Source organism: Gasterosteus aculeatus, chromosome 8, assembly GCF_964276395.1.
Source record: "Gasterosteus aculeatus chromosome 8, fGasAcu3.hap1.1, whole genome shotgun sequence".
NCBI lineage: Eukaryota > Metazoa > Chordata > Actinopteri > Perciformes > Gasterosteidae > Gasterosteus > Gasterosteus aculeatus.
Window position 1 is genome coordinate 16,615,628 of NC_135695.1, and position 27,160 is coordinate 16,642,787.

Sequence of the window (27,160 nt, forward strand, 5' to 3'; positions counted from 1 at the left end):
TAGCATTAAAGGGGGAGTGGAGCAATGTGATTCTTCAGAACTCGGCTCCTCCCACCGCTGCGGCTGCGCACTTCCATTTTTCACTCCTTTTTTTCATTTTTTTTTCACTCCTACTCGGGCTTCCGGACGCCAAGACGAGACCGCTGCCGCCGAATTTAAAGAGACAGGCGATAGTTATTTTAAATACGATAAACGGCAACCATTGTCCCCCCGCTAGCTTATTTTCTGACGCTTCTCGGATCAGCTTGTTTAATTCGATGGTGATGTTTTAATCAAAGTCGCAGCGAGTAGCAGCTTGTCTGTCATCATCCTCCACTCTGCTGGATTGTCTGTCCGTCCTTTTTTTTCTTCTTCTTCTTTTTTTTGCGCTGTGCCGAGTCTGTCCAGCTAGGGCAAAGTAGGCTTGCTTGCTGGCAGGCTGGCTTCCCGACCGAGAGGAAGGTTTGTCGGCTAGCCAACAACTGGAGGCAACGGGCGAAAGGCTTCCCCCCCCCCCGTCTCTTCTCAAGTTGGTGGTAGCGGCTCTCGAGCCTCCTGCCGCCCGGGATAATGGCGAAGATTCAGGCGCACAGCACCGCCAAGCAAATGAGCCAAATGCAGGACAAGCCCTACGTTATAACACAAAAGCAAGTGCAGCAGCAGCACTTCCAGAAGCTGAAGGTAAGAAGACAAAACGGACACGACAAGGTGTGGGGGGGGGAAAGTCCCCCCCAGAGTCAGAACCATTTTGTCTGTCGGATGGTCGCGTTGGATTTGAGGGCTTTTCTCTTTCTCCCCTCAACGAGGAGGGAGTAGTGAAAGCAACGGCTGGCTAACGTCGCGTTAGCTCGGTGGCCTATTAAAAGTAACGTTAATTCATTGCCCCGACGGCCGAACCACTGACATCTGAGAGGGACGCCGGGAGCCGCGTTTTAACCACCAAAGGGTCTCGAGTGACACAGTTTTAGGGGTAGTTTTCTTATTTGCGACGTCAATAACCGTCACCGCGAGCAGGCGTTAACTCAAACCTCGGTTGTGGGAAGTTCCGCCGTGTCGTTTTTTTTTCCTTTTTCTTTCAGCCACCGTGAACAAAGTGGAGGACGTCAGCCCGCTAAAGGGCTTCTTCACTGGACCAGCAGCTTTCATTACACGTTCTCTTTTGTTAACGCAGCAACAAAGGGGGTAAAAACCACCGTAATGGGGTTATTTTTTTATTCGCCAGCGATGTTACCGTCTGCCGGGCACCAGCTGTGACCGAACGGGTTGTGTGTTTGTGTGTGTGTGTGTGTGTGTGTGTCCGTACGTGGGGTTGTGTTGTGTGTTCGAGGAGTTATTGTCGTCAGTTGAGTGTCTGTTGGCTAACGTTAGCTTACAACAAACCCTCTCGGAATGCGGTCACAAACGCTTTGCGTGAACACGTTTATTTATCTTTTTGTAAATCTAAGCTAGTTTGGATGTGGTGAATAAAGCAAGCTGAGCCGAAGTGAACAAAAGCACCTTGTTGTATTCGCATATTTATTTATTTATTTATCTACACACCTTATACAGCACTCGGGCTGACTATAAAGGAAGCAAACATTAACCTCACCTATTTATACACAGGGAGACATTCCTAGCAGATAGTTGTGTTTGTTAGATAATGGTGCCAGAATATAATGCACATGTTCATTAGAGAGCTGGATCGAGACCCTTTCCAAGATCCTTCATCAATAGCACTAAAAAGCTTCTCCACCGTTCCCGGGAACGCTGATTGTCATTTGTGCTGCAGTCGTGATTTTCCTTTTCCTGTGTTTTTATAGGTGGAAGATGCCTTGTCCTATCTGGACCAAGTCAAAATTCGCTTCGCAAATGATCCCGGCATTTACAACAAGTTTCTCGACATCATGAAAGAGTTCAAGTCACAGAGGTATTTATTGGAGAAAGGACTTACTTACATTCTTTTTGGTATTACTTGTAAATTTTGAATGTGTGCATTCCCATATACAGTCTTTTAACACACAGCATTGTGAAGGTTATGCGTAGACTTTGGTCACACTGCAAATATAAGAACAAGGGGATCAATCACACATTTTAGGACATCAACATCTAACAATCTGCAGGTAGCTTCTCTGATTAATCATCCAGCAGTTTATATTCTCTCTTACTGTTGTTTGAAAACCTTTTAAACTGCGCTGCAACCCCTTTTGATGAGGAAGTGGTTGTCTTCATGCTCCATATGCGAGAACAAGCTAATTTTTATTTTTCTCTGCCTGTTCTCTTAAATAGCATCGACACACCGGGGGTGATAAACCGCGTGTCACAGCTCTTTCATGGACACCCAGACCTTGTCTTGGGCTTCAATGCCTTTCTACCACCGGGATATCGGATCGAAGTCCCCAAAAACGGGGTGGCTTTCCTCCAGTCTCCCTTCTCCACACAGGTGAGGTACTCTACGGTTGATACATTTAGGAAACTAATGCTTTAATTATGCATCTTTAAGCAGGTGCATCGTTACAAAGTCATGCTGAGCTGAAAGTACGTTGTGTTAAACTTTGAACAGCTTTGCTGCTTCTGCACTGAATATCAATTAGATGTTTTTTTAAGTTGCAGTCAAGATCACAAGGTTTTTAAAAAGCCCTTAAATTTACTTTGCCAAATATATTTACATACACGCAGTTGCCTGTTTATTTATTGTAAAGTTGAATCAACAGTCTCACTAAACAATGAGCATAATAACATCAGTTGGACTACCTTGGATTACTTGACCGTCGTGTTAGACTGCATTAGTTTTGGCAAGGTGTATTTGATAAAGTGGCAACTGAGTATTGCGCATACGAAATGAGTGTAATGGACTATTTCTCTAAGACAGTTTCTTTATATTTAGATGCATTATCAACACCAGTACATTTGTAGTATTTTGACGCAGTGTGGCTCGAAACTGAGCCGATGTGATCGGCTGCACCTCAGATTGAGCTTTCATTTCAGTTTGCATTTGGTTTGATTTCCTTTTTATATACATTGAGCTGAGTGTTTTATTTAGTATTAACTGACATGGAAAAACATTTTAAAAAAATGCTGCGACCAGTTTGACGTGCATCGGTTTCACGGGCAGTGTGTCCAGATGACTTTGAGGTGTGTTCAGAGATGAGTAGAGAGCTGCACAATAGAACGTTGATATTCCACTCATAGAAAGACCAACATGCCGGACCGAATCTTGATATACACTTGATGCATATTAACATCCCTCGGGTGAAAAACCTTGTGTTGTTTTTTGTCTAGGGCCAAACACTGATGATTTTTTATATTCTTTGAGAGACTTTCTTATTTGGATAGCTTGACCTAAAGGAATTGTGGGGAAAGCCTTATGACTAGGAAGTACACACTCGCAGAGTGTAAATTGAGCTTTGCACCAAAACCTTTATTGGCAGCGATCAACTGTTTAAATTACTGACTCGAGGGTTTGGGTAAACAAATAAGCCGTATTCATCCCCAGATTAATTTTCCAAAACCTGCAATGTTGTTTGTTTGTTATTTCAATTGATATAGGTGTGCCAATTATTAAGTAAACGGTAGACAAAGTAAAGGTATAACATTGTGAAATCTTTCATTTTAACTGAAACCGGTGTGCCCAAAATCCTGCCATCTTTACTATATAGCACACTAGATTTACTGCCCGCCATTTTATTTGATGCGCTATCCAGGGCCATAAAAAGATCTTGCAGTTGGGAAATGTAGTGTCAACTACTTTGACCAAACACTGTAACATGTAACATGTTATAGATATGCAAACAAATGCCATTTATAAAAATGTTATGAGAGGGAGGATTCAAGTACGATGTAATTCTTCTTCTTCTGTTTTTGTTTAACCGCAATCTGGGCTGGTATTGCAGAAATGATTCCCCAAACCTTACTTGAAGTAAACCACTTCAATCACGTCACTCTTCATCTGTCCAGGTCTCCCCAGGCCAGCAGGGGAAGAGTGTTGCCCCCCCTGCAGTGACAGCAGCCTCAGGTACTGCCACTGCTGCCAACGTCGAAGCTGGACCTGCCCAGACCAGTGAACTCAAGTCAGCCCCATCAGAGTCCCTCTCCTCCTCAACCCCAGCAGGAACAACAGAGCCTCCCAGCAGGCTTTCCCTTCCCCTGGCTAGCAGAGAGAGCCAGAACCAGGCGACCACTTCGTCCGTATCCCCACCTGCCCCAGAGACGAGCCCCGTAGAGTTCGACAGTGCCATCAGCTACGTAAACAAGATTAAGAACCGTTTCCTGGATCACCCAGAGATCTACAGAGCCTTCCTAGAGATTCTTCACACGTATCAGGTACTGTGGAGAGGAAATGTGGAGATTTACGTTGCCTCTTACTTTGCATGTCATGTAGGAAATGGAGGTTGTTTTTATATTCCTTTCCAAGTGGATATTCTTCCTGTTTCACCGCAGACATTTTGACTGTTCTTGCAGAATTTCAGGCAAAGCAACTGGCTTACACCACTGCTATGCTAGTAGTAAATAGCTTTGTGGTATTGACAATTGTAAGAATTGAACATGTAAATAGAGATTGCAGGTGATGTTATTTTCTCTTGTCTGTGAGCACCACCTGTATCCAAGCCAAATATTCTCAACTTAGATCTTCTGTTTTGTTTTAACTTCCGTTCCATTTCTCACCTTTTTTGAAAACCATTTTCCCGTACCACCACTCAGAAGGAACAGCTGGAGGTGAAGGAAAGTCGAGGAAACCGTGGCAGCAGCGGAATGACAGAAGATGAGGTGTTTTCTAAAGTTGCCAGTCTTTTCAAAGGGCAAGAAGACTTGCTGGCGGAGTTCGGGCAATTCTTACCTGATGCCAAGAGATCATTGGTCAGTAAATTGAAGTGTGATTGAAGGTTGAACATAACTAATGGTACTTTCTTGGCACAAAAACAATATTTTCTATCATTTCTATGTAATTTCTTTCATTCATATTTAAATGCACACCTCAACAGAATTGGTAATTAAATGTTTGTATTCCGTTTTTTTTTGTTACACCTTCTTAGTAGTCAATGTATTGCAAAGTAATGGCTTTTTACTCAACATTCTTTGAATTCAGTAATTCAAAGTGCAAGGTAAAGATGAAACAACTTAGTATAGAAGTTAATCAACAGAACATTCCTTAGCAATTATTTTGATAACTGAATAATTAAGGTTAATTATTCATGCAAATTAGCCTGACATGAAAATACATTCAAAGGACTGTCAGTAACACAAAACAAGCGATTTGTGATAAGTCACCTAGAGCTGTGTGAATTTCTGTGATGGGAATTTGAGACTTTTGACACTTTTCCTGTGTGCTTCATCATCTGTAGTTCACAGGCAGCTCCCTGACAGGAGGCAAAGATCAGCTTAAAAGGCTGGAGGAGGAGGACACACTAACCAAACAAAACAAAAAGAGGCCCCGGCCCGTCCTACTGCAGCACATGTCCCCACTCCTCAAGGTAAGCTCTCCACTCAGAAAAGCCTCAGGAAATGCATGTGTGTATGTATGTATGTATGTATGTATGTATGTATGTATGTATGTATGTGTGTGTGTCCTTGAAAAGGATGCAACCGTTTCTATCCTTTTTAAATCAACACTTTCAAAAGCTTTAACTACATCACATTTCATTATAATTGCACATGTAAAGATAATTTCTTTGTTTTTCATTTAGAAGAAAATGAAGTATTCCTGTACCAAAGATCAGTCCTTTGCTTCAGTTGGCAAACACGGAGTCTTAAGAGAATTTTCTTTCTTTGATAAGGTGAGATGGCAGTGAATCATGCCAATTCTTTTCTTCCTCTGTTTCTGCTTTTATTTTGACCCACTGCCACAGTTTTTATAATTTCTTTTTATTGATTGGTCTGACTTCCCCGTCAACCCTCTCATCATTCAGGTTCGTCGCCTATTTAAAAGCCAGGAGGTGTATGAGAACTTCCTGCGTTGCATTGCCTTGTTTAACCAGGAAGTAGTGTCGGGAGCAGAGCTGCTCCAGCTAGTCACTCCTTTCTTGGGGTGAGTTGGATGAAACAACGGTTGAGCTGAATACATGCATGCATTGTGTTGATGAAATTGGATATTTGCATACAGTAACTGCATGGAGTGGATAGAAAGTGTAGACATTCGCGAGTGGTCTTGTAGAAGAGAATTTAACCCTTTAAGTATACACAAATGCTACTTGTGTATAATCATTACATATGGAACCTATACTATCAGATCAGTTATCAACCAAACTATTCCAGAAGAAATAAAACTAACTTTTTATTTTACACCAGATTTTACCAGAGATTAAAATTATGTGCTTGGTGTGTCAGCTCTTTTGCTCCTGATTAATCTCTTATTCTTGATTTCACCCATCTCCTTCCAGGAAGTTTCCTGAACTATACACACAGTTCAAGTCATTTCTGGGGGACAAAGAGCTCTCTCATGTTGTGTCAGGGCTGTCGGATCGCTACATGGAAGGGGGAGGGGGCCGTGAGGTGGATTATGCGTCCTGCAAGCGCCTGGGGTCCAGCTACAGAGCACTGCCCAAGACCTACCAGCAGCCTAAATGCAGCGGGCGCACTGCCCTATGCAAGGAGGTACACACTCTTTAATTATCCTGAACACTTGCCACTGGCACCGCTTAAAATGTCATGTTTTCTTGTAAACCAAGCTTTTCACCTGTGTGTGTTATATGGACTTTCATTACATTACATGTCATTTAGCTGACGCTTTTATCCAAAGCGACTTACAATAAGTGCATTCAACCATAAGCATACAAACTCAGAAGAGCAAGAAACAAGAAAGTGGAATTTCATCAAATAAGCCAATGTACAACTTGCTTTAAATAAGTGCCATTAAAAATACAATTCAAGTGCTACAATTTTAGTCTTTTAGTCAAGGTAGAGTCTGAAGAGGTTGGCCTTTGGTTTGCAGCGGAAGATGTGAAGGCTCTCTGCGGTCCTAATGTCATCAGAGGACAGCAAAGAGTTGTGATCTTGTCGAGTGTTTTGCTCTCAGTGAGGAAGGGACAAGCAGTTTGGCTAATGCAGAGTGGAGTGCGCGGGTTGGGACCATGTCCATGTGGTTTGACCATGTCCTGGATGTAGACTGGACCCGATCCATTCACAGCACGGTGCGTGAGCACCAATGTTTTGAACTTGATGCGGGCAGCCACCGGTAGCCAGTGAAGAGAGCGGAGGAGTGGAGTAGTGTGGGAGAATTTCGGAAGGTTAAATACCAGTCGGGCGGCTGCATTCTGGATGAGCTGCAGAGGTCGGATGGCGCTAGCAGGGAGACCTGCCAGGAGAGTTGCAGTAGTCCAGGCGGGAGATGACAAGAGCCTGAATCAGTACCTGCGCTGCCTTCTGAGTGAGAGGGGGACGCATTATCCTGATGTTGTAGAGCGTGTATCTACAGGATCGTGTTGTCGCAGTGATGTTGGGAGTCAGGGAGAGTTGGCTGTCAGGTGTCATGCCGAGGTTTCTAGCAGTCACAGTCGATGTTAACACAGTCAAGTCCTGGATCAGTACCTGCGCCGCCTTCTGAGTGAGAACGGAATCTTTTCTCGGAAAGAGAAGTCTTTTTTTTTTTTTTCTTGTCGGGGTTGATTTTCAGATGACATCCACTGAGAGATGTCAGTCAGACTGGCGGAGATCCGTGCCGCCACCAGAGTGTCCGAGTGAGGGAAGGAGAGAATTAGTTGGGTGTCATCGGCATAGCTGTGATAGGAGAAGCGGATGGCCGAGAGAGTTGGTGTAGAGCAAGAAGAGAAGGGGACCCAGGATGGAACCCTGAAGAACTCCAGTAGTAAGAGGACTTGACCTTTCTTAGGTCTTGCATAACATTTGCTAAACAGATCCTTCAAATGTCACATATTTAAACATCTAGCTTTGGCTGACATTTTTCTGGGTTTTCAAGCATTAATGTAATTCCTTTTAAAATGTTTTGAATAGAATGTCATTATGACGTATATTCCTATGGAAATGTTTTTCCCCATTGAGGATTCACTCTTTGTATGTGTGTAGGTGTTGAACGACACCTGGGTGTCATTTCCCTCTTGGTCAGAGGACTCCACCTTCGTCAGCTCAAAGAAGACTCCTTATGAGGAACAGTTGCACCGCTGTGAGGATGAAAGATTTGAGGTACGTACATCCTAGCAACAATTCTATCTGCGCTTTGGGTAGAGCAGAGGAGGTTTGTTTTTATCCTTTTGTGTCCCTGCTGTTTTAGAAGAGGTGATAATGAGCTGAAACACATAGAACACTTGACACGATGCTATAAATGGTGACTACTTTTTAAACTCTGCCTCTGTAACCCTCCACTGACAGTTGGATGTTGTTCTGGAGACAAACCTGGCCACCATCAGAGTGCTAGAGAGCGTACAGAAGAAGCTCTTGCGTCTCTCCCCAGAGGACCAGGACCGGTTCAGATTAGACGACTGTCTGGGCGGCACCTCTGAGGTCATCCAGCGTCGTGCTGTGTATCGTATCTATGGCGATAAAGCCCCTGAGATCATCGAGGGACTGAAAAGGAGTCCTGCTACCGCTGTGCCTGTGGTGCTCAAGAGGTAAGGATGGTGCTTTTTGGTAACACAGGTAAAATGTTGAATCCAAGGAATTCGTTTAAATTTTTGCTGTGTATTAGGGCTGTCAAAATTGGTCAAAAATGCCGTTCGAATATTCGCTTTAAAAAAACACAGAACATATTTGAATATCTGCTTGCGCATTAGGCACGTCAATAACAGGACAAATTAATAAGACATAACTACTTGTATAGGTAATTTATTTAAGTTTAAACCGATTAAACAACATATTACCTACACAAAAATAAGTACATTAACTAATCGCATATCTCTCGCTCGCTCTCTCTCTCTCCCCCGCACTGTCGCGCTCTCTGCGCAAAGCCGTTTAAATGAACGACAACAATAAACCAATGCCGAGTGCTGATCAAGAGTTTTGTGCAAGCAATTTAAGGTCGCGGTTCTTGTCTCAAATATGGCAGGCTTCATTCAGTGATTGAAACTGAAAGTTTTACAGTACCGACAGTGAACGCTCAGAGCGAGCTGTGCTGTAAACACGGAACTTTTCCTTGGCATGAAACGGCAAATAATCAAACCAGTGCACGAAGCTGTTGTAGCCTATCTGGGTCCGTGTCTATTTTATTCATGCAATATAGTCAGTACAGGCGCGCGCCCACCCGCAAAGCAGACAGTCGCGCTGCTGCCGCTGTTTAAAAAAAAAAAAAGTTTTTACATTGCTATGCACAACTATTACTTTAGTATTAGAAAATATAAATATTGGTAGATCTGTAGTGAATCAACATTGTAATGTGTAATAGTTGTGCATATGTAAAGGAGATTTATGCTTGCAGTTAGACAGCACATTTAATCGACATTCCCAGCCGGGAGGTTTAAATGACTTCCGTAAAAGAGTCGTAGAGGCAAAGGGGAACTATGTCAGCAGCAGCTTTTTGTCTTTTGTATACTCAGTGTTCTGTATGCAGGCACATTAAAAAACGTTTTTTCCATGGAAGGCTTTCACAGGCTTTAAAAACTGACACGCTCCCTCCCTCATACGTGTTAACCCTTACAATCTATGTGCACATGAAAGTTCAGTAACCAACGTATTTGTTAGGACACATATTCATTCTTTGCTTTTTGGAAATTCTTTATATTAAATGTGTTGTTCTTCTGCAGGTTGAAAGCCAAGGAAGAGGAGTGGAGAGAGGCGCAGCAAGGTTTCAATAAGATTTGGAGGGAGCAATACGAGAAGGCTTACCTTAAGTCCCTCGATCACCAAGGAGTCAACTTCAAACAGAACGACATGAAGGCCCTGCGGTCGAAGAGTCTTCTCAATGAGATAGAGAGCGTCTACGATGAGGTAAACACTTTCTTTCTCTCTGCCGTCCCAACACACAACAGAGCTGTCAGATCAGTTTCACATATTTAAAATTACACTGTGGTGTTTTTCTTAAGTTGTAGAGCCAAACTGGAGGTTGGACACCATGTAATCGTTTATTATAACCTATACTTACAGCACTTTTTTCTACTATGTAGTCTTTTCAAATAAAAAGAGAGAATGCTTTCAAACTGAGAACATACTAAACCAAAGAATTCAACTTACTTTGATGTTTGTCATATTTATTTGTGATGTTTAGGTGAGTTGATACCAATCATTCAAGTCTTTTCTCTTATTTTGTGGTTTCCTTGAGCTTTACAGTTTAGTCTTGACTGGGTGGACTTTATTTCAGCTCACGACACAATCACAAGAATAACACAGTTAAGCGAGCAATCAAACAAGCGAGAAAGCAATTGTCTTTGAGTTGACATTGTTTCGTCATTCCCTTGTATGTTTTCTTTTCTACCTTTTACGGTGCAGATGTGTAGTGCAAACCTAGTAGCTATAAATTATTGGATCATCTTTCCTTTAATATATTATACCAGGACACATCTCTGATATCAGGATATTTCTCTGGATCAACGCAACTCACCCTTAAAATCAATTGTCAGTGACAAAAACACACTTTTTAAATTAAAAAGTGTGTTTTTGAAGTTGCCCGCATTCATCGGTGTTTTCTTGTGTCTCAGCGCCAGGAGCAGAGCACGGAAGAGGGCGGCGTCGGGCAGCAGGGTCGCAACGGCTCTGGCGCGGCTTCATCCAGCGAGCCTCACATGGTGTTTACGTATGACGACAAACAGATCTTGGAGGACGCTGCCTCGCTCATCATCTACCATGTCAAACGTCAGCCCACCATCCACAAAGATGACAAAGACCACATCAAGCGCATCATCCAGCACTTTGTTCCCGACCTGTTCTTCTCCCGGCGCGGCGAGCTCAGTGACACTGAAGACTGGACGGACGAGGAGGTCGAGCCTGAGGACGGGTTAGAGAGGGGAATAGGAGGTGCAGCAGCAACAGCAGGGTTAGGAGGAGGAAATGGCAATTCTAACAGTGCATCAGGAGCAGTCACAGGTGGTCAGTCTCAACCCCAACCTGCCCAATCAGTGGCCCTGACCCAGTCCCAACCCCAGCAGCAGCTCAATGGTGAATCCAGGCGGAGGCGCTGCAGCCCGTCTCAACCTGCTCCAGCAGCTGCCGCTCTGCGCTGCAGCCCGTCTCAACCTGCTGACACGGAGGCCTCCACCACCTCCAGTAGCACAAGTCAGGCGGCAGGGACCGCCTCATCCACCCCCGGATCTACGCCGATGGAGACGGATTCGGGCGCACCCGCCGAGAAGGTGGACCTGCGCGACCCTGAAGCGGAGCACCAGAAGGAGATGGATGGGGTCTACAACCTTTTCTTTGTCAACAACAACTGGTACTTCTTCTTGCGGCTGCACCAGACCCTGTGCTCCCGACTGCGTCGGGTGTACCAGCAGGCAGAGCGACAGCTGCTGGATCACCGAGCTGAGCAGAGCAGCGAGAGGCTGCTCATGGCAGATGGAAGAAGAGAAAAGGCATGCGACCTGGCCATGGAGCTCCGCCTCAAACAGCCCAGTAAGTTAATCCACTCGTCGGTACGATTTTTAAGTTGGTTCAACCAGCGGGCACATCTGACACAACACGGACAAATAAGATTGGTTTCAGGGGGTTTACTTTACTTAATTTGATCTTAATTTATTCATGTTGGAGGACGTGGGGTACAAATTCTTCCCACGCCTTTCTGTCCCAACAGATCCACAGTCCACCTCTGCACGGATGCATTAATTACATTGTCTTCACATGTCGTTATAACACATGTGACGCGTCTCTTTTCTCCCACAGGTGAGGTGGAGTTAGAGGAGTACTACCCAGCCTTCCTTGATATGGTGCGCAGCCTGCTGGATGGCAACCTGGACTCCACACAGTATGAAGACACACTGAGAGAGATGTTCACCATCCACGCCTACATCGGCTTCACCATCGACAAGGTCATACACAACATCATACGCCAGGTAAGCAACGGTCACGCTCGCAATGAAGAAATGTCTTCTTATCTTTGACAACGTTTAACGTTTTCCCACTTTTCTTTTGACTCCAGCTACAGCACCTAGTGAGCGACGAGGTGTGTCTGCAGGTGGTTGATCTTTACCTGGCTGAGAGGAAGAGGGGGGCAGCAGGGGGGAACCTGTCCTCGCAATGCGTCAGAGCGGCCTGGGAGACCAGCTTCCAGTGGAAAGCTGAGCGAGTCATGGCTGAGGAGAACTGCTTCAAGGTGATTAGTCCTGCTGACTGTAATGCTGAATTACATATTTGGCCCTGACATTTCAGCTGTTGTTTGAGGCAATGAAACCGTTCCTATGATCAAACGTCAGTTCTGCTGTAGTGGTGATATGCGGTTCACAGTTCTGTCGTTATTTTAGCGGTTATTTTAACACTGGTGTATCCAGAAAAGCAAATCACTTTCACCAAAAGTATTTTGTTCAGAGAGGGCTTCTCCTGCTGAAAAAGTTAATTATTTTCTTGATTGATTTGGTTTGCTTGAGGCAAACTTAGTGACAGTTTTACCTCCTATGTAATGATTAATCTGCTTTAAATGTGGAGTCTGCAATTCTGTTGAAAAGAGTGGCTATTTGAACACGCCTGCTAATAGTGGCGCTACGGGACGTTAGCATGTAGCCGATTACCGGCCGTCTCACTGACATTTGTCGTTACACCTATGTGGCCTTTCTCCTGCCAGTGTAGAAACACCCAGGTTCTTCTTAAGAACACAAACAGAACAGATGGTGGACCATGAGATGATAGACCAAACTCTTAATAGGGGCGTGGGAGCGTGCTGCTTACTTAAACTACGGCAAGAGGAACATGGCCGCTTCACACTCGCTAACATATTGTGGAGCATCGTGGTTTTGCAACAAAGCCATCTTTTTGAGATTTTAACAGCCCTAATCCAGGTCTTGTAAATGGATTCATTGTGTCATCAGGTGATGTTTCTCCAAAACAAGAGTCATGTGACGTTGACTATTGAGCTGCTGGACACTGAGGAGGCTCAGGCAGATGACCCGTTAGATGTGCAGGTAAACACGCATGTACAAGCAGACTGCTCCCTAAGAGAACCCCTAAATAGAATAATAACAAAGGACACGCATTATTTCATCTTAATGGATCTGGCTGGAAAGTTATTATTGCTGTCTTTTCTCTCAGTGCTTGTCAAGCTACATGGAGCAGTTTGTAGGAACCGAGTCCAGCCTGTGTTCTCAAGCAGAGGGCTACTTCTTCAAACCTGTGTTTCTGCCCAGGTAAAACCTTTGTTTGGAGGTTAAGACTTCCCCAGAGCGCTTCTCATTTTCAGTTGTACATATACTAAACTTTCAGCCTCTCGTCAACTATAAATAATACAGCTTGAGATCACTCAGTTCTTAAATACCCAACAGATCTGTTTGCCTCTCACTACTTTCCCATTAGTTTTTCTAATATATTTGAAGTTTGAACTTCACTTTGATTGCATTACATTGTACGGGTCTTCTTACTTAGCTGTATGTCAATGTCAAATACCTTCAGGTCAGATTTGCACTATAGAGATTGTTTATTTAAAAAAAAAAATCTTTTAGCATTTATTTCTGTACAGTGATTTGGTATTAAAATGTTTCATTTTTTATTTTTATAAAGCAGTTACATTGAAATGTCTTTGCTTCGGTGTCCACCCCTTTCCTCGTTGTGAGCCAGTAAAAGTGGCAATTTTGGATTGTTGGAAAAATGTTTCTGTTAAAACATGAAATGTAATTCTAGTGAGATGGGAGTAATGCCAGATAACATTTGTAAACACGAACAGGGTGTAGCTCAGCTGTCAGTCACCTACTTTGTAATCTGACCAACCTGTTAAGGTTTGATAAATGGGTCTCCTCTTGTAGGAACCTCCGGCGTTTCCGCCGCTGGCAGGTGAGGCAGGTGGAGGCGATGCGCTGCAGGAGAGAGTGGCACAGGCAGCTGGGCGTGGAGAACGCCGGGAGTCTGGACTGTCGATTTAAACTCAATACTCACAAGATGGTGTTTGTCATGAACTCTGAGGATTACATGTACCGTAGAGGAGCGCTGGTGAAGGCCAGGAAGGTAGGCTGGGGTCCTCATTTCATTTGATATACATGTTTGCAATGATGTTGGGAATGATGTTTGATGTTGAGAGTCTTGGTCGAGACAATCAAAACGCTTTTACGTTTTATCCTAGTTAACCCCCCCCCCCTTTTTTTCCCCGTCTTCCAGTCGCAGCACAGAGTGGCGGCAGGCCAACACCAACGCTTCGACAAGTGGCACCAGGGCTGGCAGGCCGACCACGTTACGGCGGCGGCCGAGCGCTCCGTGCAGAACTGGCTGCTGGGAGAAGAGGAAGAGGACATGATCCCCTGCAAGACAACCTGCCTGTCAACCGAGTTGAAAGGGCAAGCTGTGAACAGATACCAAGTTCATTACAGCGGTACCAAAGCCCCGGCCTCCCCGTAGAGGCCGGCTTGTGAGGTGGACGGACTAAACACACAACAGGTAAATGCATGGACGTTCAAGACATTCATACACTAAACACAGGCGTAGACGGCCGCAGTCCTGCTTCTCCACCTTCCTCCACAACACTCATTCACCTCCACTGAGGGATGAAGAGACACAGTGCAGACACTGGACTGTTCATGCCAGTGGACGGTGAGCGAGTGAGTGCACGGCGAGAGGAGCGACGGCGTGGAGGAAAAGGACCAACACAGTGAAGTAATCAAAGAGATTGAACTGGGCCCTGATTGATGGGGCGACTCGGACTTGATGGCACAAACGGAGCTCATCATCATCATCATCATCATCTTAAGCAGCAGCAGCATCATTGGAGCTTCTCCGGTGGAACTAAAAGTTGACGGACACCGAAGTGGTTGAACATGCGAGAAGTTATGAGATCATGAAATACGTTTCAGAAATGTGAATGTCTGTTTCTTTTTTTTTGCTTTTTTTTTAAGTCCAGTGTAGTTTTTAGCTTCTAAAGCCAGAGAGCCTTCTGTTTGTTGGTTGGTTGGTTTATGCGTGTTTATATGGAGAGATAATGGTAAACGTGTGTATGTATGTGTATCCTGCTCTCTTCATTTTGTCTGTTTCTATGCCCAGTACAGGCTCTACAACTCTAGTGATGTATTATTACTGTATGTGCATATATATATATACATAACGGGGACCCTGTATTTTTATATATGCATCTACGTGAGTTGATTGATACATCTTAAGATCATGTTGTTCTTTGCAGTGTTTGCTGTCAGCCAACTCTTGATGTTTTGCATTTTGTTTTTTTCCCCCCTTTTTTTGTGTTGTAGCTAAAGAAGTTATCACCAAGGCAACAAGTAGACCTTAAAATCAATTGGTTTAATATAGAGGAAGCTGTCAAATTATGTATCATATTCATGATACTAAATGTTTACTTTGTATTGTCTTTTTTTGCATACTGACATTGAAAATAAAAGCGAAATATCAGTGTTAAAATAGAATGTATAACATTTATCCTGTATCAGTTATCATAAAATAAAACAACCTAGTTGTGACCTTCTTAGATGTTGACTGGCAGGTTGTTTGTTGCAGTATGTTAGTAACAGAAACCACAAATTAATATTATAAAGACAATAAAAGGAGGATCCTGGACACTATCAATAAAAAAAACAAATGGCAGCTGACCGTTAATAGAATACTTCTCTATACGGTAAATCAATCAGCAACTATTTGGGATAATCTTATTGTTTACTTTCATTTTAAAACGGATATTATGTATTTTTCTTGATTTGTGATGTTAATCATATATTGAATATCTTTTATCTATCTATTTTTGACTTGAACAAAACAAAGTGAGGCATTGTCACCGTGAGCTCTGGGAAATGGAGATTTGACCTTTTGATCTTTTTTCCCCACTATTTTCAACCAAATATCTGTTCATAATTTTGGACCAAATATGTTTTTTCCATGATACGTTTGGAACAGTTTTGGGATTTTTTTAAAGCTATTTTTGGAGCAAAAATGTTTTTACTTTGTTTCTATGACATTTTTGGACCTAGTATTTCTTCCACACTTTTCAAACAGAAATATTTCTTTTTTTCTTGCATTTGACATTTTTAACAATATTCTACTTTTTATATGTATACATATATACTATATATTTTGAGTTGATTCCATAACATTTTTTGACCAAATATATAAAAAGTCAAACAAATTATATCACATACTATGACTTTTTACTATACAATACGATACACTTATAGGACATTTTTGACAAATTAATTACTTTTTACATTGATTTGACTTTTGACATGCTCTATGACCTTTTCAATGATTTATTTAAACATACTATCTTATGACTTTTTGACAACAAGGGAGGATATATATATTAAAAACTACAATATGACTTTAAATGGTCATAACATTTTAGGAAGACTGACTTAAAGGATAACCGGGTGAATGAGTAAACTAGTAAAATCCTGAACTGAGAAATTCTCAAAATACATTGAGAACAAAAATGAAACATCACGACAGCAAAAGATTGTGACCTGTACTGTATGTACTTATATTTACAAAACTACATCAAAGCCTTACCGAAGGCGCAGAAACTCACTCAGCAGAGCTCCCTGTCCACAAGGAGGAAAGAGACATCTGCTAGAACCAAACCTGCAATCGGCGAGAAACTCAATAAGAAGAGAACGGAGCAGCACAAACATCTCAGAATACGAACAGAGTAAAGAAAGAGTCCAAGAGGCAGAGCGAGTTTTAAAAATAATCGTGGTTTATAAAACCCAGATATGACAGGATGAACAAAGTGTATACAGAAATACAAATACCATCAGGAAAACCATCATAGAACGGTGTTATACAATCAACATATACAAACTACTCTGTAAAAGGGATTCAGGGGAGGATGGGTCAGACATTTCTCCTTCTTTATGCCTCTTAAAATCACATTTAGTCACAATCTATTTAGTTTATTATATCTTTTTTTTTGTATCTTATCAAAGTAGAACATCCACCTACCAAACTACAGGTACTGTTACGTCCAGCTAGTTTACAGAATGGGTACGGACAACATCAAGAGACTGAGAGGGGGGGGGTCGACACATTTTAAGCACTTTAACATCATGGGGGTTTCAGCAAGCAGTGGAAACAAAGTCACCCATGAGGAGAAATGGACGGAAGGGCTGAGGATCATCTATTCCAACACGCACTGTACAAAATAACCCTGTTTTTCTTTCCATCACTGCGTTACACAAACTGAATGCCACTAAAACACTTGTTTTTCTCAAAGCGGAGCATCCCAAAAAAATGCTTCAAATGAAGATCCAGGGTCTGTTTATGAATTGACGGAGATCTCGGGTAGATGAGGGACCGGTTAAACGGCGCCTCGTCACTGTGAGGTTTCCTCCGTTCCTTCGGCGTGTCAAAGTGCTTCTGTCAAATGAAACGTCCACAACATCGTCATGCACATCCACAAATGTACAAACACTGTTACAGTTTCAGGACGCGGCAATCCGCCCCTCACAGCTCTTCCGCGAGCACCGAAACAACCGATGACTTTCTCCAGTTCTCTGGAGCTTTTTTTCTTCCTTTTTTTTATACAAACACATCAACAGATTTACACATGGGAAGGAGCGCAGCGTTGTGATCGATCAACAAGCAAGAGCCCCTCGTCACCTAAAAAATACTGCTTGTCTCGGAGCAATAATGGCAACGTATGAAATCAATCACTGTCACCGTGGCAACAATGATCGCAAATTTACACATCATGTCAAATAAATTAAGACCTATGTACAATGTAAAATTAAAGCAGCATGCAGGCGAGTCTTTTTACAAAACTCTCTTCTGTAGAATTGTGCTCTCCAACACGAGAGAGGTGCTGTGTGTAGAAGTGTGTGTGTGTGTGTGTGTGTGTGTGTGTGTGTGTGTGTGTGTGTGATATATGACTTCAGACACTTAAGATATGTGTCCAGTGTTTTCAAATAGCCGGGAAGCTACCCATCTTCTACCTATTCAACCAATCTTGATTAAAAACCTTCTGGCCTTCTGGCTCACATTGAACTCATCGCACATAGAAGCTTTTCCGTCTTTCAGCCGCGACGGGAAAAACAAACAAGGAAGAAAGGGGACTTTCTGCAACACACTTGTCTGGTGTCTCTCTGTTCTTCGTCTCATGAAGGGATGCTGACGTAGTTTAGCGAGAGGGAGAAATCGCAGAGAGCAGAGTGAGGGGGGCGAACAGGAAGAGAGAGTAAAGCACACAAACCAGCATTTTCCTCAGTAGATTACATCTGATCTAACAAATCACAACACTTGAAATCTTAAAAAGGACTAAAAAAACGAACGAGGCAACATTGAACATTGGAGACAAACCACACATATCTGGAGGGAGTCTGAAGCTGACAGGCTCGGAGCCACAGCCGGTGTAGAATTACTGATGAAGAGCATGCAAACAGCTTCTAAAGGGACGCCAGGTTCGACTGCCACAAAGTAACTCAATCGGATCATCAAAGGTGTCCACGGTTTTTACTTCAAGTGTTGTCCACGTGCTTTCTGATTCGTGAGAACAATCACGTTAAACCAAATCAGAAGAGGCTGAATTGTTTCTCGTTATTGTTTTTGCCGGTGGAAACCACCCATATGGTACAAAAGTTGCCGAAATGATTAAGAGCAGCTTTAAGAACATTCACAAGTGCACAATTAAATAAATGAATTGCTCAATTGGGTAAAAAAACGACTGACACTGAAAGTTTGTCAGAAAGTTTGTGATTTTTGGTGACATTATGAAAAATGTTGCCAGCGCTTCTAAAACTATTTCTTTAATTTGCCCCTCGGTCCCAGTTTGAGCACTGCTGACACACACTATGAACCACTAACTATTTAACTGAACATTTTGACAGCCTACTCATATTATTGGGATTTCCAACAAGACAGAACCTACCTGCTAAAAGCAAAACTTATACAAAATGTAAAATCAAATCCCTAAACAAGCTTTGTGCAAGTTAAATGGATACATTCATAAAAATCAAACTTTGGTTGTTAATGCAAACGATAGTGGACACACACATGTATTGTATCTAATAGGCCACTTTAAGATGACACGAGGATTCACAAGTGTAGCATTAGTTTTAGGTTGGGATAAGTTGAGGTGTGAATGCGTATAAACACATTCAAAACACACAAGACTAACCAAGAAAAACATTCCAAACCTTATAAAATACATAAACAATCATTAGTTGGATGCTTAACTAGTCGCATTAGTATAAACAACACATGTAGTAGTACTTAACAGCTACAACAATAGTAATAGTGCACATCAAAACATATTAAATATATTACTGAGCAACTTCACAAACTAGAAATGTTTGAATCCAAACGTCCCTTTTGATGTGTTTTCTCATTGTTTTGTGTATCAAATGTTCAAAAAGTTGGGATTTCACACCCAAGTTATTACAACTCAACCAAAAAAAAGGCGAGGTATAAAAAAAATCAACGAGTTGAAACCAGTTGATCTGTTTTGATATGCTGTGATTTGTTTGAGTCTTTCCTCAGGTTTTATTGATTGATATTCAGTCTTTTGATTGGCTTGTCTTCTCCCTGTTGATCCTAGAGCAGTTCAAAAGTGTTGTAAACAGTCAGCGATGCAGCTTCTCTGAAATTAATCCAGAACATTTAAAGAAAAAAACAACAACAACACAAATTCCTCAAAGTAAAAGTATTTTCAAAGAAGAGGAGAATAATAATAAGGGCAGTGTGATCTGCTTCCATGTGTGCAGAAGATCTCCATCTCTCCGCCTGCCTGTCCGTCTGTCATGAGCTGTAGCTATTAATCTGTTTGTGCTTCCTCAGCGGGGGTTTCTTTGTGTGTTTCAAGCATTAAAATGTGTAGTGAGTGTGTTTGTCTATGCTTATAAGGACCAGATGTGCTCCCAGGGATGTAAAGACGAGGTCATTTTGTCCAAAGGGAGGACCGTGTGAGGTGCTCACTGCTTTAAAGGGGCGGACCGAGGGTCACTACTGGTGTTTCACTGTAAAGGAGAAGGGTCGAGGGTCAGGTCCTTATAAGTATAGCATGTGTGTGTTTGTGTGTGTGCGTGCGACGTTGTGAGCTCAGCTGAAGGCCTCATCATCCGTGTCTTCGATTAACACCTTGGTGTCCTTTTTTGATCTAGAGGAGGATTGAAAACACGATTTGATTATTAGGTTTAATTTCATATTAAATATTTTAAACAAATCGGACAACAATGGCAAAATCATCATTTTATCTATGACAATGACTTACGTATTGTACTTGATGAATTAACAGTAAATAGTATAATACAAGAAGAGTAAACGCGGCGGCGGTATACAAAATCTGCAGTAATATCAACATGTTTTACCTTATCTTTAAATCAAAGAGTAAATATGGAAATATGGGCCTGATATCAGGTGTCCACGTGGTGTCTTACTGCGAGGAGGACAGCAGGGGGCGCCGGAGAGACAAGCTGTAGGACCTCTTCCAGGTCTTCTTGCCCGAGCGGTTCCGGACGCCATCGTCCTGGTCCATCATCTGCTCCAGCAGTGTCTGGTCATCGGCGTTGAGTGGCGCCACGGAGATGTCCCTCACAGCGCGGAACTCACCGCAGTTATTCAGGTGCTCGTTCTCCAGACGGAAGAAGTTCCACACGAAACGCCTGCAGAGAAGAGGGACATCAGTGTGGGGCCCAATGGGGGGGGGTGGGGCGCGGTGGTTCGCGTGTGTGTGTTTGTATGAAAATGAGTTGTCAGGTGATTGAGACCCACCTGAAGACCTCGAGGGGAGCCAGCACCGTGGCAATGATGTCGCCCACTGAGTGGATTTTGGTCGTTTGGGTCAGAGAGATCTGGATCGTCCAGGCGAAACGCAGGATCACGTCTTCTATGATGGCACAGTAGTAGTAGGCCTGGACGCAGGTGAGACAGGGTTAAGGTAACTGTGTGTGTGTGTGTGTGTGTGTGTGTGTGTGTGTGTGTGTGTGTGTGTGTGTGTGAGGGCGTCATTTTACACTCTACCTTGTGTGGGTAAACAATCTCTTCTCTGAGGAAGGTGTTTTCTCCGGCTCCCCGGTCAAAGAGACCCCAGTCCATGCGCAGATCCCAGATCAGTGTGTACAGGGAGCTGATAGTGGAGAATACGATCAGCAGGTAGAGGAACATGTCGGCGTCCGTGTGTCCTTGCTCTGGAATAAACAAGACAAACACAAGTGCAGTAGCACTATTTAAAGATCTGGTACAAAGAATACTGCTTTTTAAATGAGGTGATTTGCAGAATCCACTGCACAGTCTGACCACTAGAGGGAGCCCTCGTCCCGTTAACAAACGGCCAGTGGACTATTACATTTTAATTTGAGTTTAATTTCCACTCATACATCTTAACATTTTCCACCAAAGGAATAATGACCAAACTTTGACACCACTTTATGAAGGAGACTACAGTTACATAGAGCAGCTGAAATCATGACGATTCAAATTCAAATTCAACGATTTACAGCATGATTTATTCTTCCGAGACCAATTTGTGCAAAAGGCAATATGCAGAGATTTTACATCAATAGGCGGTGTATCGGCTGCTGAGTATTTAACGTGCTTTCAACTAGTTTACAGCGGCCTGTATAACGTCAGAGTTGTGATTACCCCTGCTGAGTGTCTGCAAGAGGCGATTTGCTGGTTCCTCAGTGGGCGCGGACACATGAATCAGCAGCCAGTAGCCTAACACACTGACTCTCACCGACAGAGACAGCCGCCACCAGACGGAGAGCGGACTCACTCCCATTTGTCAAAGTCCGCGCTCCTTCCTGTGAGCCAAAGAGACGCCAGGGAGCCGAGCGGGGACATTTCTAACGCTGAGTTACTGCTGTGCTGCTCTGTTAACCGCCGCTCCCATTGTGCTGTTTGCTTCTTCAGCTGAGCGATGGGATGCAAGTCGTCCCTACGGACACACTGAGATTTTCCCAGCAGTAGATTATGCTTAGTCCAGGACAATAGACTCTTTTCACTGGAGAATATCCCCTGATCTGAGTTCCTCAGCCTGTTAAAGTGTTTAACCCTTCAGTTTGCGCGGAGGGCCGATGTGTTTTACACCAGACCATTAAAAGGTCAGGCAGCGTGAGATGGCCATTGATTGGAAGGCCAGTGAGGGCAAACTGTGGTCACTATCTGTCACGCACATTCAACCTCATTCGGCTCTCACGAGGTCGAACTCATCGGTGTACTGACTTTATTCAACTCAGTTCCCACTGATGGAAGGAAGTTTACAACAGGAGCAATCAGTCCCCGCTGCTAAGGGGAATTTCTCATCCGTTGTCACGGCCACCGGATCCGCCATGATGGTAGTTAAGAACCCTGCATCCAACCAAATAGAGAACGTTATCCTTGAAATGTCTAGAGATTTTGGGCCTCATTCCAGAACCACTCCTAATAACAAATTTGTTTTTCGTAGAATGGAAAGGTAATTCAGGATTATTTGGGGAGGTACATACAAAACACAGATTCTCTCCTAAGGGTGAAGAACCATAGCGACTTAATCTGATTCAGAGTTTAAATGTAAATGTAAATAAAAATATATAAACTAATACCAAACTAATTGCTTTTGGTCCTTTATTACCACCACTGAGTTGATTTGTAAGTCAGTGTAATTGACCGGAGTTCTTTTTTTACTCATGTAAACTCACTCGTGACCATTTGTGAATAAAACCTCACAGTCAAGGTGCGTACGACAGGTTGGTTCATTTAAAACAATCAACTCGTATGAGCAAACCTCACAGAGAAAAGTATGGTTTTTAGGATAAAAATACAGTGAGTTTTGCATCTGTTTGGCTCGAGCCGGGTGAATTAGAGTCCAAGCAGGCAGAGAGAGACGTTTAACTGTGTTTTTTTTTTTTAAATCTCCATTTGTTAACCTGTGTGTTTGACTGAGAGAGTGTGTGTGTATGTGTGTGTGTGTGCGTGTGCGTGTGTGTGTGCTGCAATTGCTCTCCAGTTAATGAACGAGGGGTCAGAACATGAAATGAAGTTATAAAAGCTGTCAGCTCCGGGCTCATCTCTATTCCAGCAGAGTCCAACAGACATGTGTTCAGCCCTGGGCCGGTAATTACACTCTCCTCTCCTCTCCTAAACCCCTCTCCTCTTCTCCCTCCATTTGCTATCATTGCTCATGTTTTATGTCTATAAATCTGTGAATCATCACCCATTTTCGGTCAGTATTTAGCACCAACCTCTGGTGTTCTCTCTCTCCATGTAACCTTTCATGTTTACCTCTCCCTCTATCAGCTTCTGGTCTTTAACTGCAGCTTGACTGAATTTATTTTCCCCTCGCCTCCCACGGTCAGCTTCTCACAGAGACCAGCAGGACTGATGTTCCTGTTGGGTCCCGGTTATTTTACATGGTTTTGGAAGCTTTTAATATTGATGCCACAGGCGGAGGGATGTCTTTAAAACATGCGTTCACTGACAGGACAAACTACTTTGCATTTCTTTTCATTTATGATTAGTGAGCTAGACAACACTTCCATGTCCTTATCAGACACTTTTTTGTATTGAACACCATGTTCTTCTCCCTCTGCTGGTCCATGTGATAAACCCTGAGGTTTAAATTAGCATTAGGCCTGAAACTCCCTGCATCTAAAGCAGCACACTCAAGCCAATGTGCACAAGGCCAAGCTTGTATTGATCCAGAGTAAAGTATCTGCTTTATTATCCGGCCTATCTGAGAGAGTTTGGTAGTTCTGACTTAACCGGGAAATCCTCCATCCTCTCTGACACAAAACAATGATTTAACACTAAAAGCACACGCTTTCTGTGATGCATCGGAGTATTCTGCCTTATCGGAGCTGAATGTGTGCGGTTGCGGTAAGTAAGGAGAGAGAGAGAGAGAGGTGGTGAGGTCACGCAGAGACCATCCGAGCTGTGATCAGGTTGGCCGTGAAGGTGACACATCCACAGACAGACAGTGGGAACCCTGCCAGATAGCAACTAACACCTCAGCCACCTTCCACAGCTGGACCGGGCGATGTGAACACGACACCACGCTGGCGCCTGTCCTGGCAGATGCTGGGCAATGGAAGGAAGGCTGAGCATCATCTGTCCTTCCTTCACTCAGGCTGTAGAAGAAGATTTGGCCACACCTGTATTTTACCCTTGTATTGCCTCAGAGTTGTTTTACTCATAGTGTCTATATTCCGATGCAGAATGTGTGTCTATTTGTTCATCCAGGGCTTTTGAAAATCCACCAGAACAATTTCCTCAACCAGCCGTTCTCTATTCATGAGTGTACGTGTTCCCACCCAGCTCCTTCCCTTAACCAGCGATTGGTCTCAGGCTCCATTATCGTGCTGGATGAAAGACATCTTCATAGAGAATAACACATGAAGAGAGGCCATTAGTCCACAGGCGTCAGACCAGAGGAGGAAGGAGGATATGGTTTAATGGACGGCGTCCCTCCTACTGAGCTATGAAAAAAAAAGAAAAAAGAAAGAGGTCCGTCCGTCTGTCTCTGTCTCTTCCTGGTTCATTCAATATCAGATCACTGGCGGTCAGCTTAGGAAGCAAGCGTATTGATTTGGGTTTATATCGTAAAAGAATAAAGTCAAGCTGGGAAATAACATTTAGCGGTTTGAAAGGTTGAAGATGGAGTTTCATAGCCGGCGTTTTGCAGGCAAATAAATATATAAACTGACATCTGAGACGCGTTTAAATACTGGAATGGCAAAAAAAAGAAGAAGTGCTTTCAGACGAGCTGCATGGATAAATATCTGCGGTGGAGAGCTGAAATACAAAGTCTGCATGCTGAAGGCACGTTTTTGCTGCCTGGGTGCTGCGTCTTTGAACATGAAGTCCTTTGTGATATGGCTTCAGAATCTGAATAATTGCAGGCTAATTGTGAAGCCGTTGGAGGGAGAGGGTGACTTGACTTTTAATGGTAACCACTCTCTCTTTTCGCCTTTCAATCTTGTTTCTGGTGGATATCAAATGAGGAGTATTTTTCCTTTTTGCAATTTCTCTTTCTCCCTGGCCTCGCGCCCACATATTGAATGCCATATTATGAGAGCAGAACCTTGTTTGTCTGTGGCAAACCTTTCACATTAACATGAGAAAGCTCTAGGCTCTGAGAAGGAACCGAGGCACTTGAGGTCACCTCTGCTTTCTCGGCACACACAGCTCAATACGAGCTCAGGAAGCCTCTGTTTCGTTAACACGCCTCTGTTACAGCAATGCACAAATACTGAAGAAATCTGCTGCACAGTAATTGGCGATGCATCTTTACATCACCGTGTTTACTCAGCTCAGATGAAACCTCAGACTTGGGGTACATTACATTCAGATATAGCTGCGTGTGCGGTTTCCTACCTCTGTGCGTGGCATAGAGCGCCGCAAAGGTGACGACAAAGAAGGTGGTAGAATATTTCCCAGCATTCACCAGGTGAGGGAAGGCCCTCTTGGTGTCACGGTAACGCCTCAGGCATTGAATGAAGCGGAACCAGGCGGGCAGACACTGGATGATGGCACGCAGACCGTAGGAGTAGCTGTGGCACACGTGGTCATCGGAGTCTGGAATAGAATAAAACAGTTTTTGTTTAAAATGTCATATTTCGACGTCCTCCGCACATTCCCCTTCTGCCAGGGAGGCTAATTATTATGAGAGTCACATGGCGACCTCCACGTGGCCAAACCTCTCCGATCCATTAGCTCAGTGTTAATTGGCTGCATGGAGGCTGGAGTGTCACTGTTGGTGGAGCGGACAGCAATTAAAACCTTGTTCACTTCGTATTTCCTGACAGGCCAACTCAGCTGGAAAAACATTTAGATGCGATGTAGCAGATGAAGAATGAACACTGTTCATAAAGTGGAGCATATATTCCAATATATATATATATATATATATATATATATATATATATATATATAAATATAAAACACAACATTTATCCAGGGTTACAGTATAAATATTGTGCGGTTGAGTATTTCTGTCTATTCTCCAGCTATGTGGGGAAAACAGAGGAACTGTCTCTATGATAAGGGACGATACCAAAACGTTCTCTTTCTCATCTTTTAGGAAAATAATTGTGGTTACATGATATTGATGTACGAAAAAACATAAATACAATGAGAAAATTCATAGCTCAAAATCGTGTGTTCGCACAATTTTGTAATATGTCCTTTTCCCAAGCTGGGTGTGGATTTATCCTCTCTGGCACCCGCTATGTTTCATCTGTTCCGAAACCGAGGCACGGAGAACGTAGAAGTGTCAAATGTAGCTGACCACGGATTCAAATCTCACCTTTAAACTTGGACAGCAGGCCCTTGCTGTTGCTCCACTGCAGCTCAAAGACGTAGTAGCAGATGAGATACTCCAGGTCCATCAGAACAACCACCAGAGAGTTCAGCTGATCAGCCAGCCAGAAGTCCGCGAACTCCACCCGGTGAAACGGTGCTGTGAACACGCGGAACTGCAAACAGAGAAAAGATGGCAGGTGATACAGTTATAACCTTCTATTATATTAAAATAATACCCACTCTAGTCTCAATGAGCTCAAAATGCACTGAAACATTGATTGCTATTAACTGAAAGGAGTGTATGAAAGCATTTAGGAAAAAAATGACATCCTCATTTATAGAAAAAATGTTTGGTGCATTTCAGAAAGCTCATTGACCGGCTCATCGTCCTGATCGCTGGCACTGAATCAACAATTGGTGTAAAAACTGTAGCAGTTCATCCGTAGAGAGCTTCTGTTAATGATCTGTACCTTATCAACACACCACAGGACAAGTTAATGAGTTAACCGTGCGCCTGTGTGCATGTACTGTATCTGTTGCTGGGTCAACAAAAACACACGAGGCGGCGGGCAGGGATTTGTGGCCTGCTTTGGCTTCGATGGCCATGTTATTTGGGAAATGTTCTTTTGGCAGGGCCTTGGTTATTGACTTTGTAAAAGGATCCAACGCTGCGTGACTCTTTCCATTTACCCCCCCCCCCCCCCTCCTCTCTTACCCCCCCCAGGCCACTACTGACATTCAGGAGCAACTGTATTCCTCTCACCATGTAGACTTCCTGGCGAACCCCTACACACACACACACGCACGCACACACACACACACACACACACACACACACACACACACACACACACACGCACACACACGCACACACACACACACACACACACACACACACACACACACACACACATACTCCACTCCACTGAAAATGTCAAAGAATATTGGTATTTCTCCTCCACACACATCAGCTCATTACATATTTTTC

General features: G+C 43.4%; 2 protein-coding genes across 4 annotated transcripts in view; one reads left to right on the forward strand and one right to left on the reverse strand.

Annotated features, from left to right (window-relative positions):
• Positions 1 to 85: 85 nt before the first annotated feature.
• On the forward strand, positions 86 to 15,439 carry sin3b (SIN3 transcription regulator family member B). 3 transcript variants are annotated; one of them, XM_040184157.2, is made up of 19 exons: positions 86 to 660; positions 1,779 to 1,885; positions 2,245 to 2,398; positions 3,913 to 4,278; positions 4,657 to 4,812; positions 5,298 to 5,426; positions 5,640 to 5,729; positions 5,862 to 5,980; positions 6,333 to 6,546; positions 7,975 to 8,091; positions 8,278 to 8,516; positions 9,645 to 9,828; positions 10,536 to 11,445; positions 11,713 to 11,882; positions 11,969 to 12,142; positions 12,852 to 12,944; positions 13,072 to 13,166; positions 13,779 to 13,977; positions 14,128 to 15,439. In XM_040184157.2, the coding sequence occupies exons 1-19, from the start codon at positions 550 to 552 to the stop codon at positions 14,362 to 14,364; spliced, it is 3,864 nt and encodes a 1,287-aa protein (XP_040040091.2). In that variant the 5' UTR covers positions 86 to 549; the 3' UTR covers positions 14,365 to 15,439. The 3 variants fall into 3 exon arrangements, with proteins under 3 accessions (XP_040040091.2, XP_077964548.1, XP_077964549.1); XM_078108422.1 differs by having other exon boundaries at positions 5,643 to 5,729; XM_078108423.1 differs by lacking the exon at positions 86 to 660 and adding an exon at positions 881 to 1,161.
• A 1,197-nt stretch (positions 15,440 to 16,636) lies between these two features.
• The window catches only part of xpr1a (xenotropic and polytropic retrovirus receptor 1a), a 52,195-nt gene continuing 41,671 nt past the window's right edge, over positions 16,637 to 27,160 (reverse strand). Inside the window, exons 10-15 of the mRNA XM_040183944.2 lie at positions 26,177 to 26,345; positions 25,246 to 25,446; positions 20,914 to 21,080; positions 20,665 to 20,804; positions 20,331 to 20,555; positions 16,637 to 20,050 (exon numbers count right to left, since the gene is read on the reverse strand). Of these exons, the coding sequence (XP_040039878.1) occupies positions 19,993 to 20,050; positions 20,331 to 20,555; positions 20,665 to 20,804; positions 20,914 to 21,080; positions 25,246 to 25,446; positions 26,177 to 26,345 (960 nt within the window). The 3' untranslated portion in view covers positions 16,637 to 19,992. The remainder of the gene's footprint in view (positions 20,051 to 20,330; positions 20,556 to 20,664; positions 20,805 to 20,913; positions 21,081 to 25,245; positions 25,447 to 26,176; positions 26,346 to 27,160) is intronic.

What these genes read in the sequence shown, in the direction of transcription:
- sin3b (XM_040184157.2), top strand. Translation starts at nt 550, where the DNA reads ATGGCGAAGATTCAGGCGCACAGCACCGCCAAGCAAATGAGCCAAATG. An exon ending in TAGAGAGCGTCTACGATGAG is followed by an intron (nt 9,829 to 10,535) that starts GTAAACACTTTC and finishes CTTGTGTCTCAG; the next exon opens with CGCCAGGAGCAGAGCACGGA. An exon ending in GCTCCGCCTCAAACAGCCCA is followed by an intron (nt 11,446 to 11,712) that starts GTAAGTTAATCC and finishes TTTCTCCCACAG; the next exon opens with GTGAGGTGGAGTTAGAGGAG.